The 12,736-nt window shown below is 37.5% G+C and overlaps 2 protein-coding genes across 2 annotated transcripts in view; one reads left to right on the forward strand and one right to left on the reverse strand.

Moving 5' to 3' along the window:
- Nucleotides 1-3,600: 3,600 nt before the first annotated feature.
- Nucleotides 3,601-7,580, reverse strand: LOC138320698 (cytochrome c oxidase subunit NDUFA4-like). Its single transcript, XM_069263866.1, has 4 exons — nt 7,407-7,580; nt 6,019-6,107; nt 5,062-5,122; nt 3,601-3,986 (listed from the first exon to the last, which is right to left on the reverse strand). Exons 1-4 carry the CDS (start codon nt 7,521-7,523, stop codon nt 3,855-3,857), a joined length of 399 nt encoding a protein of 132 aa, XP_069119967.1. The 5' UTR covers nt 7,524-7,580; the 3' UTR covers nt 3,601-3,854.
- Nucleotides 7,581-7,758: 178 nt separating this feature from the next.
- LOC138322112 (PHD finger protein 14-like) overlaps nt 7,759-12,736 on the forward strand; it is a 39,756-nt gene continuing 34,778 nt past the window's right edge. Inside the window, exons 1-3 of the mRNA XM_069266171.1 lie at nt 7,759-7,920; nt 9,613-9,735; nt 9,961-10,202. Of these exons, the coding sequence (XP_069122272.1) occupies nt 7,854-7,920; nt 9,613-9,735; nt 9,961-10,202 (432 nt within the window). The 5' untranslated portion in view covers nt 7,759-7,853. The remainder of the gene's footprint in view (nt 7,921-9,612; nt 9,736-9,960; nt 10,203-12,736) is intronic.

The raw sequence follows: 12,736 nt of genomic DNA on the forward strand, positions 1-12,736 counted from the left end.
ATTCTCAAACGTTTTTCCCAATTATGATAACATGCTCGACGTATACAAGCCTTTGCCATTTTCTATCCTACATGGACCATCTCCATTGGCCTTTAGAAAGTTGTGGATACACAAACCAAATGGCATCAATCGGAATTGAAACATTCTTTTTCTTATCGCAAACACAGTCTTTTTTCTATCGCTCTAATCCACCTCCACTTTCAAACATCCTGAGTCCTGGTCAAGGGTTGTGTGCTGCAGCCTCTGTTCAAATTATACTCCGGCGGCACAAATTCAAGAACCGATTAACCTGTGCAATCTCTTTACTAGGTAGTTCAACGATACCTTATCCCCTCAGTTTCCAACACTGGTCCAGGACATATAAATTCTGATCGGGGTGAAACGGTAACTTTCTCAAGAGGAGTAAGACTAAAGCATCCAAATGATGCCCAGAAGCAACTCCATGGAAGACAAGTGCAGTGTTGTTTGGCCTATTATTTATTATTTCTCAATTTACATCAATAGCAGTACCATATGCCCGTGAAACATGCCCAATCTGAACTGTTGGTCGTCGAGTGCAACAGCAAGAGTTCTTTTCTCGAAAGTACCATGTCACTACCTCCGACTGCTGACGCCAGGTATGTGATTTTAGAGAGATCTGGCCTTTTACCCAACGGTAGGCGTTTGTATAAATGTACTCGAGAGGTTTGGATCAAGAGGCTACTGTGTAGATCAGGAAAGTCGCGCAAGTTTCAAACACATTCTCTTTAACATACAACCCGGTTCCTTGGCTACTTAGCCGAGCTTACACTAATTGAAGGCGCAACATGCGTTCTCATATCTTCGCACGTTTGCAAACAATTTGCTATCGGCTTGGTATTGTCTAAACTTCTATCACAGTTCCTGCTTAAAGATATTTTCCTCTTCAATGTTGTACACCGCCTTTTCACATGACTCGTTTTCTTTGTGATGTCTTTATCTTCCATGTCATAGTGCTTTTAGTAGTCTCACTAAGCCGGTGTTTACCTTCATTTGGGTCATATCCTTTTGCAACTGATTTAACTTTTCGCATATCTCCCGCATAGCTTTATTCGTCTAACGCATATCTGTGTCATCTTAGAGGTTTTCGTTGCATTCGCTGCTTTCAAATGACCACGTTTCTTTACACCATTGCTATACTTTGCAGAATACCCCAGCCCTACTGTGAGGCGAATAGCGACTGCTTTGTTCTTATGCGAATCGATGAATTAATTGTTCTTTAGTCAGTATGTCTTTAATCTCTCTAGAAGTTGTATGATATGTCTGGCTCGCCTTGCCTATTTCTGAGGGGCTGTAGTCTTTGACTTCTCTGGCGGCTGAACTCTGTACATGCAATTCAACCTGGCTCAGTGGCGCAAACATTTATTCCAATGATTCCATTAGCACGCTGTAACGCTTTCTTGTATAATCACGAAGGAAAATTGTGCGCCTGACCACACATATAAACTTCCAAGATACGTGCAAATTTCTACTCTACTCCAAAAATGCAACTTGAAATCCTTCCAGAAGCCAGAACCAAAGCGAGTTTTGACATGGACACTGTCACTGCGCCTGTCTGTTCGCCTTTTCCTTCTGCTTTTTCATCATCAATGCTCCGCAATTATAGAAATTACCTCTTCATATGTACCATCTCTATCCCATGTGAAGCACCGTTGGCTCTAGCACCCACAAATCAGACAAGTGTGCATTTTAAACACTTTGTTTCCTTTAGTATCGCATCTATGCTGTTTGATACAAGGCATTTTGCCTCCGATGTCAGCAAACGATCGATCCTTCATATTATGCAGCTTTTGGATGTCCAGCTGTAGCTAGAATCCATCTAGCCGAATCTTCAGTTTCACTGTACATTCACGTACTTGTTACGCCGGACTTGGGTGTCAAGGGCTCATAACTCATTTTATCGCGTCCTCAATTGTTTCAGTATTGACAACTGCGTATCAATCTTCTTGATCTGAACTTCCATTTCCTACATTTTGTACGCAGTTGCTACTACACTTTATGTATCAAAGGCACATAGCAATATCCCACCTTTACCGACATTCGCTATATGAACAGTCTTACACACGTAAATATTAATTATGACAAGAGGTCCAATCGACCACTTGATAACAACTAAACACCAAACGACCTCGAATAAAAGTCAATGTCATTTATCCCAACAAACTTGGTAGCCCTTCATCCCAGCATGCAACAGTCCCAATATCGGGTCTCTTGGTTATTCAGAAGAAGTTGTTTTAAAAGTTTTTAGCCTTTTTGGCGCTTTTGAACTTGAATGAAGGTCATTCATTTTACAGGCCCAATATTGCATTTCTAGACCTTTTATAGTTATTGACAAAAAGTTGTTTCAAAGAGTTTATCCTTCTGCCATCTGTGACCCTAAATAAGGGTCATGGTCATTCATTTGAACATCTAAACTTTGTAGCACTTCATATGCCCAATATCAGGTCTCTATGTGTTTCAGTTATTGACAAAATGATTAAGTTGTTTAAATGATTTTAGCCAATTTTTTCCTTAAGCTTATGACCTTGAACTTGGTAACACTTCATCCTAACATATAAGTGTCAATATCGGGTCTATTTAGATATTGACATTTTTTTTTATTAAAGATTTAAGCCTTTTTGACCAATGACTTTGAATGAAAGTCAAGATAATTCGATCCAACAAACTTGGTAGGCCTTCATCCTAGCAAGGTACAGGTCAAATATCGGGTATAGGCCTCTTAGCCAAATAGGGTAACCCTTTTATTACAGCATGTCACAGGTTTCAATTTTCGGACAAGAAGTCATTTTCAAGATGTTAACCTTTTTAACCCCTGTGACCTTGAATGAATGTCAAGATCATTCATTAAACAAACATAGTAGCCATTCATCCTAGCATGCTACAAGCCTAATATGAGTACCCTTGACCTTTTGGTTAATTGAGAAGTCGATCGAATGAAAAGGTTATGGATGGAACATGACTATTCATCAGGACCCTTTTACTAGTATTGAACTTCTTCGCAATAACCAAGATGTCCTAAACCATGTTGTTTTACCCGAGGCATGCTTTGACCTTTATCTAAATCGAAAAGAGATCACTTTCATTACCCAAAAGAACTTCATACGACCTGAAGACCTAGGCATCAGGTCTATAGCACGGATCACGAGGTAATGTAACACTAATTTTCTTTTGTATTTAGTGCCGTAGGTGCTGATTAAGTTTAATACATAGATGAGTCAAGGCTTCTTGTTTTCTCCTCTTAAACATATACAGTAGAACTTGTTTAAACAGGATGTCGCTGGGACCACCGTATTTGGTTGATATAGACAGGCTCAGGATATTAAAATATGTGTTTTAATTTTTTATTTATATTGTAAATTAAGAAGGCAAATGCCACATGACTACTCTGGAATAGACACTCTTGAACTCATGATCATGTCAGTTTGGACAGGTTATACTCTATGTGTTATAAATGTTTCTGAGCATGCGAAACAAGTCAGAAATTGGGGATGAATAGAAGCTTAAGACAGAGTCCAAGATGCTTCTCCAAACAGACGTTAGATTACATTACATTGGTTATGTAGACAAAACTACAAAGCAAAATATCTGTACAAACAAAACTTTTATTCAAATTCTAAGCCTTATTTCGAAACTTGATGGAATTAAATCAAAATCAAGGCCAGTAGAAACAGACACATACACCTCTAGTACATCCAAGTCACTATATAAATAACCATGTGAGGACCACTATACACCACAAGATGTACAATCCAACTCCGCCTCACACAGAACATGTTTAAAATCCTGGCTGATAAATTGATGTTAAATCAGGATAATGTCCTTAACACATCTGATGTTTAGTGCTCTCCCTCGCCATGGTGGACCAATTTCTTGTAGTCCTTGCTGCTGAGGAGGACCTTGCCGTGGTATCCCTCAGGGTGATTAGGGTGAGGCTCTAGCTTTTTGTAGTCCAAGCTAAATGAGAACAGCTGTAATAGAACAAAACACCTATTTAAAATTACAGTTCAAGAAGAGAGCACCTGTTAATACCATGAAATTCACATTATAATCTTTGTTTGAAACTCAACACTCTATTTTTGAGTCCATATGAACTCCAGGATAACATGTATCCTTAATGTTAATCTAAGTTACATCCAAGATACTTTAAATTTGTATCCTTCATGCATTTCAATGCATTTAAGAACTAGCAATTAGTTTGAAGTGTTTAAACATATTCATCTAGATTTTAAGATTTGTTATCCATACCATTGTGTATAGCTATCTATGTCAATTTCAAAACAACATTCACTGGCATGGTCAGACTTAGCCTTTCACATTTTCCACTGAACATTCCTCAACTTTTAGAAATTCCCTTAACTTAAAATTCCCCAAAGAAAAACACTACTAGTACATAAACTTTCTTACAGTTCAAATTGAAGAATATTTCCTTAATTTCTACCTGGGCTCACACTAACTTTCCAGTTTGCTTAGCAAAAGTTGCGAAAGTGATTTTTTTTCTCTTTAGCAAATAAAAATTTCATTTTGCAAATTGTGCATTCACAACATTTCATTATGAAAAACATTAAATTACATATAAGCATCTAATATTGTATTTTATACATCAATTGAAAAGTACACACATACAAAAGCTCCCGATCATTCATTAAACCATACTCCGCCGTGCATATTGTTGCTTTACATCCCTTCAACATTAAAACATAAATGGTACAGTAATGATTAATTCAACTGTTTTAGACTTGCTATGAAAGTAATGTGACTGAAAAAAAAACAATATTTGAAGCACGTGTCCGCTTAATTGGATATTGGGAGTGTGAAGAAAAACTTAGGCATTTTTTGCGATTTTGGATGAATTTATTCTAGCAACTAGCCAGATTGATTTGTTAATAATGAAAATAGGTAGCATGAGCCCAGTTTACAACGCTTTCAAATAAAGAAGTCAAAGAATTTCCTTAAGAAATGCTGTTATTTAAAAGCAGAAAAAAACTGTCTCAAATCATTCTACTACAGCTCACTACATAGAATTATCATTTTAATTGGACTTGCCTTATACTGGTGTGTGATGGGCTTCATCAACCATGGGTGGCTACGAGTGTCCTTTTTCAGCCTGCAAATAATCAATTCGAAATTGTAAGATTTCCGCAAATCTTTCAAAACCAAATACACAATCATGCTAGATTCACTGACTTTATATACACCATACAGTTAAAATACATACATGTATATTGTATGCATCTCCTAATTCTAAATATTGAGATATTTGCATCAGTTGTCTAAATGTTCGTCCATAGGAAGAAAGGCACAGGTGTCAAATATCATCTCTAATGCAGATATTGAAATTTAATTTAATGAAGATGATGTTTAATTGATGATAATGTTACGAGTCATGCTAAAGTTAGGAGATGAAACAGGAAGATTCCGGTTCAGTTTAATTTCAGTGTACTCAGTGATTTCATTCTTAAGTGCTGAAAATAACACTTCTGTTGTTTCATTTGTATATGATTGTTCATATGTATTTGAGGAAAAAGACACAAAAGAAGATTTCAAGGCCATTATAAACATTAACCAAAAATGATCATGCCTGCACATGTATTTACGGAATTCATGATCTGAGTGAGAAGCCCGAAGTAGCGTATTTGTTAAGTTAGCGAGATACAAACAACATGTTTCATTTCGAACATTAGGCTAAAAAATGTGATTGTTTTGTATGTTTATTGGAGTCAAGAGATGCATAATTATACCCAAAAATATATAGCATTTATTCATATCAGTTAATAGCTCATATCAATTAATAGCGGGACAGAATTTGCTGTATTATAACGGCATGAACAGTGTACTTTATCCGTCTCAGATGGTATTTAAATTCCAGAGTTGAAATGTTACTGGATGCAATCCTTAGACTGAAACCATACAAAGTACGACTTAAGTCAAAAATGAATTTAATGCACTAAGCCTAAAACAGAAATAGGTACAGAATAAAGTTTAGCGCAGAGATATACTTACATGACATCAGAACTGAAGAACAAGGACCTAGCCATGTACCATACACACACAACACATCCTCCAAGAGTTACCAGATGGATTGGCAGCAGCTGAAAATCACAACAAAACAATAAATAAACAAACAAGAATTACACATAATTATTTGTTGTGTCTATATCACGTTGTTATGTCAGGAAGGCCTAATCGCCGCTGAGAAGCTAAGGAGCGGAAGGAGCAGTAGTCTTTATCATTTTAATTTTACTATTGCATGTGTTTATCATATAAAAAAAATGTTTTTGTTCATATTATTATTGAAGATTATAAGAATTGTTGATTTATTTCAATTTATTTTTGATCACGGAAATGAAAAAGTTCACTGACTAAAGTTTGGTCACAGTGATTCAGATTTGGTTTATTAGTCATACATGTTACAGTCACGTCAAAACAGTGGGTTAGCAGAGACTGGATAATACGATGTTACACAAGAGTTGTTGATTTATTTTAATTTTCTATCACAGAAATGAAAAAGTTCATTGACTAAAGTTTGGTCATTTCACTCCATGGCGATCCAGATTTGCTTGATTAGTCGTACATGTGAAGGTCACGTCAAAACAGCAGGTTAGCAGGCTGGATTTAAGCGATGTTAGTGTTGCCTTCAATTCAAGTGATTAATTGATTTGAAATCAATTAAAATGTGACCGAATAATCGATTACAAAAATTACTAATCGTTTCAGCTGTAATAGGTGCCGGGTTTTTTGGTGAGGGAAAGCAGGAATATCAGTTGAAAAACCAACAAGCAGTCAGTACCTGGCAACTGCCCTGCATGGAATTTGAACTCACAACCTTGAAGTGGAAGGATTGTGGTAAAATGTCTGGACATCTTACCGCCGTATTCTGATAAATGCTACCTTCATTTAGTAATTTCAATGGTTATATGGCACTTGGGGAATCCTTTCAATAGTTAATGGCATTTATTTTTAGAAAGGTACAAGTTACATACATGTATCGTACATTGTCCATTAACAATAATAATTAAATATTGGTTCTTCATTTTGCTTCTCCAAATTTGAATGGCATGGTCCCAATCCCTTGACCGTTAACTGTTTGATATCCTCGTGTACAGTGTTTTATTTTTATTGAAAGATTCGGCTATACTATGGTGTTGAAGGTCATCTCCTAAAATTGAATTTCAATTAGGCCTACTCCTAAATTTTCATGAGAATCACCGTTGACCGCAGATATACTATTATTTCGTGTGAAAAGGAACTTTCATTGCCGAAAATGAGAAATGCCATTGACAGTTAAACGTGTGCGTGATACAGTCACGGTGTGGCGAGTTGGTGACATTGGGCATAAGTCAGAGGTTAACAACAAAGCGTTACTATTCAGTTAAGATCTCAATACTTACACTGCTATAATGATTTTTTGTGTTTAAAACCTCTTTACCGGCCCCAACCATAAGTCTAGGGTTGGTGTGGTATGGCGTAGGGCCACCATGGCGTAAAAGTTTCGTTAAGTGCACCATTTCAGAGGTTGCAGAGTTAAACGAAAATGGCGGCGTACACTCTCCACTTGAAGTAAGTCAGGTGTAAATGACATATACATAAATAAAGGAAATATACCAGCTCGATTTATTTAATCTATGCTGATATTTTAATTAGATTATTAACATTTATAGCAAAAATATGCTTTAGATTTGACATAATTTGGTATACTGATAATTTTGATTAGAGATTAAATTTTCAAGCGTGCCAAAGATGCAGATTCAAGCGCCGTTGTGAGGTTTCACGTTAGACCGGTGGGAGAGTAGAAAAACTACGGCAGGCAATCCAGTCTAGCTGCAGCATCTCTCACCATGGCAGAAAACAACTTAGCATTAGAAGAGGTTGACCCAAGTGTTGAATTTTTATACAAGACAATGTGTAAGTTATCAGATAAAGTTGTATACAAAAGATTAATCTGGCCATTAAGCTAGTTGTCGTTAGCTCTAAGAACCTCCTCGAGCTCTTTTCTATTCGGACTGTTAGGATTGCTTCATGGAATAATCTACCTGAATATGTCGTTACATCTAAGAAATTGGATATTTTCAAAAACAGATTGGACAATCACTGTAACGAGCAGGAAATCAAATACAATAACTATAAAGAGAATATCAGCTAGGAAGTGACTATAATCATAATATGTAACTAAATAATATTGTGAGTCCAGCAAAGAAGATCTATAAGGAGCCTGTGCTGGAAAACATCATTAAGAAAAGAATATAGTGCCTATTAATATGACTGAAGCCAAGGCCTTAATGTGAGATGTTTTAATATGAATCATGCATGGCAAAGGAAGGGCAAAGCCCTACTTGTTTGTTTTATTTTCTATTTCATGAAGAAGACTATGAAGACATAATTAAGAAATAAAAGGACACACTTTAAACTATAGAAGTATATGATGTAATATGAATTTAAGGCAAAGCCTCATAAGAGCGCAGCTACATGTAAAATGTAAATATAGTTAGGATTGTAACCTCAGAACGAGATTAAAACTGTTTAAACTTGTAGTCCGATCATTGATTTTTATTAAGTGCTATTCTTCAATACTATAGATTAATGTTTTGTGTCTAGCAATATATTGACAGTCGTCATATACAGGCCAGAAAGACACATTCAACTGGAATAGTTCAATTTCCTTTCCATCTTGTTTCTCTGTAAGGCAGAAAACTTGGCAACATGCCATGTACTGTATCAAAAAAGCACGGGAATATGTGCCGTCATCTTTGGCACCAAGCTTCCTAACATCACGGCTGACGGTGAGCTTGACAACACACAGACAGTATATTATTTGACCAGTACATTTATTGCATCGTTCGTATCTTTGTGTAGTTATCTTAAACTACTTACAGTAATTTCAAAGTGTATCCTGGTGATACATTTTCTCTTTAGAAAAAATTGCAAATCTTGTCGTGCTGATAACGAGAATTAAAACATGGCTGCCTGCATGGAGACGCGAGACTTTTCCCGCGGGACACAATTTCAAAGTCCAAGGGGTACTGGGATGTATTGGATCTTTATGCTTACGCACATGTTATGGTTAGTAGAGCTTCTGTCTATGCGGCCTTCGGCCGCGCAGAGAGCTGCGCTCTTAATCATTGTCTAGTATAAACTCAAAGAAATGAACTCAAAGATTAGGATTTCTCTGTGTCCATTCAAGGCCTGGAGCGCCACGTATGTGAATTCTATGAATTCCATTTGTTGACATTATGTGACGTCATGATTCCTTGTGCTCATCTTTGCCTTGGTAGATATTTTGACTGCATTCTATAGCTTTTAATTTTCAAAGTGTTATAATTATTATTAAAAAAATAATAAATAGATGTTTAATTACCCCAGTTCTGCTTTTGCATTAATTAAATATATATTTACTTGGGAGAGCAGTACTGGAGCAATGCATAACCTCCCCATATGTATGAAAAAAAGGCGGCCACAAACTGAAGCTGTCAGTGTGTAGGATTGAATTTTGAAGATTGTGTTTTTCTTATATTTTCGTGTATCTGTTACCTAAGAAGTGCTTCTCATTATGTGCCCTTTGTGCTGCGCACTTACAAGGTCATTATTTGACATTTTCAGTACAAAGAGATCCAAAGAAACGCAGAGTTAAACCAGTACAGCGTCATCTCATCCAGGTGGACTTCGGAGGGGGAGATGACAGCGATGACGATAGCGACTTTGATGTAGAAAAACATCACAAAGGTTTTATATTTAGCACATGAACTTGTTTGTGTGGTTGTATTTATAATCATGTGCATAATGATCAGTTTTAGAAATATTAGTAATTGATCAATTCTAATATTGTTTTTCAATAATCATTTATAGGAAATTAAGCTTGCAAAGCATCAAAGAGTTTTATTTTGTTTTCACACTATTCTTTTAAATTCAAAGACTTGTGTATAGATAGAACATTTCATTGTCTTGTAGGATCAGATGACTCAGATGCTGCAGAGCTAAGTGAAAAAGATGACAATAATGATGATGAAGAAGATGACAGTGATGAGGACGATGACTCCAGTGATTCTTCTAGTGAAGAAGAAGATGACTATCATAAACCAGAAAAACATGTCACTGAAGGACTCAAGATAGAGACAATTGGTCTAAATGTCCCGTCTGGTAGTGATGTCAAACAAGAAATCCCTATCTCCAGTGGAAACGGGGTGGTAGAGGTATGAATAAATCACTATGTCATTTTGGTAATGTTATCATATTGATTCCTGTATTGATTCCTGTCCCCTTGTTTCTTTCCTAAATGTTCCTACAGGTAGTGAATCAGAAAAAGTTTCCTGTTGCTTCAGGACAGAACTGAATTGGACAAAAATTGGCATCTACTATTAGCAGAAGCTAGATGTATAGTTAATTTTATCTAATCTACTTGTATTGTCTTCCTTTAATTAAGGTAAATTAAAAAAAAGAAATTAAAAAAACCAGATAGGGTGTTAGAATTTTAACTAATGCCTCCATTGCATGATTGTTATATAAATGACTAAATCTGGGATCTTATCTTTTGTCTTCTACATTATTTACTTTCTTATTCCTTATATCTCACCACATCCTCGCAAAACATAAAGACACATTGCACATATGGGAGGCCAGCCACCCTTTAATGACCCTAGTTGTTACAGCGCCGTTACAACAAGTGTTCCTGTTTACATTCATTCACTCGATAGACACGTTGGCTGGTAGCTGATCTAGTAGGCTGGTAACTGATGCAGTAGATTAGATTTTAGGTGGCATGTAACGAAGGCACTGATTGGCTGAAGCATCGGCAGCCCGACTGATTGCCCCCTGACAAGATCGCCGACAACATTAAGTAGGCGGAGCCAGCGGATCTTTGATGTTCAAACCCTATCTACGTATCTACCAACGTTCCAATGGATCAAACTTTTCATCGTGTTGATTAATATGTTGGGTTTAGATCTATTGTATCCATTCTAATGTTACATGTAATGTAACAGCCGAATCTAACGTTAGTTACTGTTGTACCTTCTGACTGACTTTTCCGCTGCAAGGTCCGTTTGGTGTGGAAAAACAAATCAGGTACGGCTGACAATAGATTATGTCTTATCAGAATATATTCCGATCAAACACGGTTTTGATACATACCTGGATGTTACATGTAGTAGGGGATGTTATTCAAGTTGTAGACTTTGAGTTTGAATGCATTGCCTAAATATTTATAATTTTATTTTATTTATATTCCAGGTAATGTTCTCGGACGTTGGCGCATGCGCGGCGGTAGTTTACAAAATGTAGGTTGATTTTAGCCGAAAAATTGTCAACACTAGTTTCAAATGCATCTCTCTGATTAAATACTGGTGACAAAGTTAAAAAAATCTACGCCTACAGCTGGAAAAGCATCCCCTAACATCCAGGTATGTGTCATAGCCGTGTTTTATCGGAATATATTTTGACAAGACACGATGGTCGGTTCCGGGTTGTACATTGTACCCGATTTGGTTTTCACACACCTTGTGGTAAAGTTTTATAATTAGTCAGAAGCAGGTGATTTCTTTTCCGTACAATTTCTGACTGACTTTTCCGCTACAACAGTGGCTCTTTCCATAGGTACTTCACTGATTAGCGCTGATTTAGAGTCTATACATGAGGTAATTAAAATGTATTTGTGTAACCTTTTTACATTATGAAGCTTACGATGCCGATCATTTTATGTGGTAATCGACGACAGACATTTCCAACTGTATTAGCTCCGCCCCTACATTGAAGCGACAGCCAATGAGGGCCATGCTTAGACAGCTTATTGAATGTCGTTGGCAAACTGACTAACTACCATGCAACCTGATTGTCTACCAATCAAGCCAACCACCTACTAGACTGGCCGTCACACGTACGCTTATTGTAACGGCGCTGTAATAGGACTTGAGCGTTATCAACCAACCAATAGAATGCCTAATGTTCAAGATCATAAGTGAGAGCATAACATACCATTGATTGTAATATGACATTTTTAGCTCACCTGGCCCGAAGGGCCGGTGAGCTTATGTCATGGCACGGCGTCCGTCGTCCGTCCGTCCGTCCTTCCGTCCGTCCGTCCGTCAACATTTCCTTTAAATCGCTACTAGTCATAGAGTTCTGCATGGATTGTAACCAAATTTGGCCACAAACATCCTTGGGGGAGGGGAAACAGAACTTGTATAAATTTTGGCTCTGTCCGCCCCGGGGCAGGAGGGGCGGGGCCCAATAGGGAAATAGAGGTAAATCCTATAAATCGCTACTTGTCCTAGACTTCTGCATGGATTGTAACCAAATTTGACCACAAACATCCTTGGGGGAGGGGGAAACAGAACTTGTATAAATTTTGGCTCTGGTCCCCCAGGGGCAGGAGGGGCAGGGCCCAATAGGGGAAATAGAGGTAAATCCTTTAAATCGCTACTTGTCGTAGAGTTCTGCATGGATTGTAACCAAAATTAGCCACAAACATCCTTGGGGGAAGGGGAACAGAACTTGTATAAATTTTGGCTCTGACCCCCCGGGGGCAGGAGGGGCGGGGCCCAATAGGGGTAATAGAGGTAAATCCTTTAAATCACTTCTTGTCATAGAGCTCTGAATGGAATGTAACCAAATTTGGCCACAAACATCCTTTGGGGAAGGGGAACAGAACTTGCATAAATTTTGGCTCTGGTCTCCCGGGGGCAGGAGGGGCGGGCCCAATAGGGGAAATAGAGGTAAATCCTTTAAATCG

This window comes from Argopecten irradians, chromosome 4 (assembly GCF_041381155.1).
Source record: "Argopecten irradians isolate NY chromosome 4, Ai_NY, whole genome shotgun sequence".
NCBI classification, from domain to species: domain Eukaryota; kingdom Metazoa; phylum Mollusca; class Bivalvia; order Pectinida; family Pectinidae; genus Argopecten; species Argopecten irradians.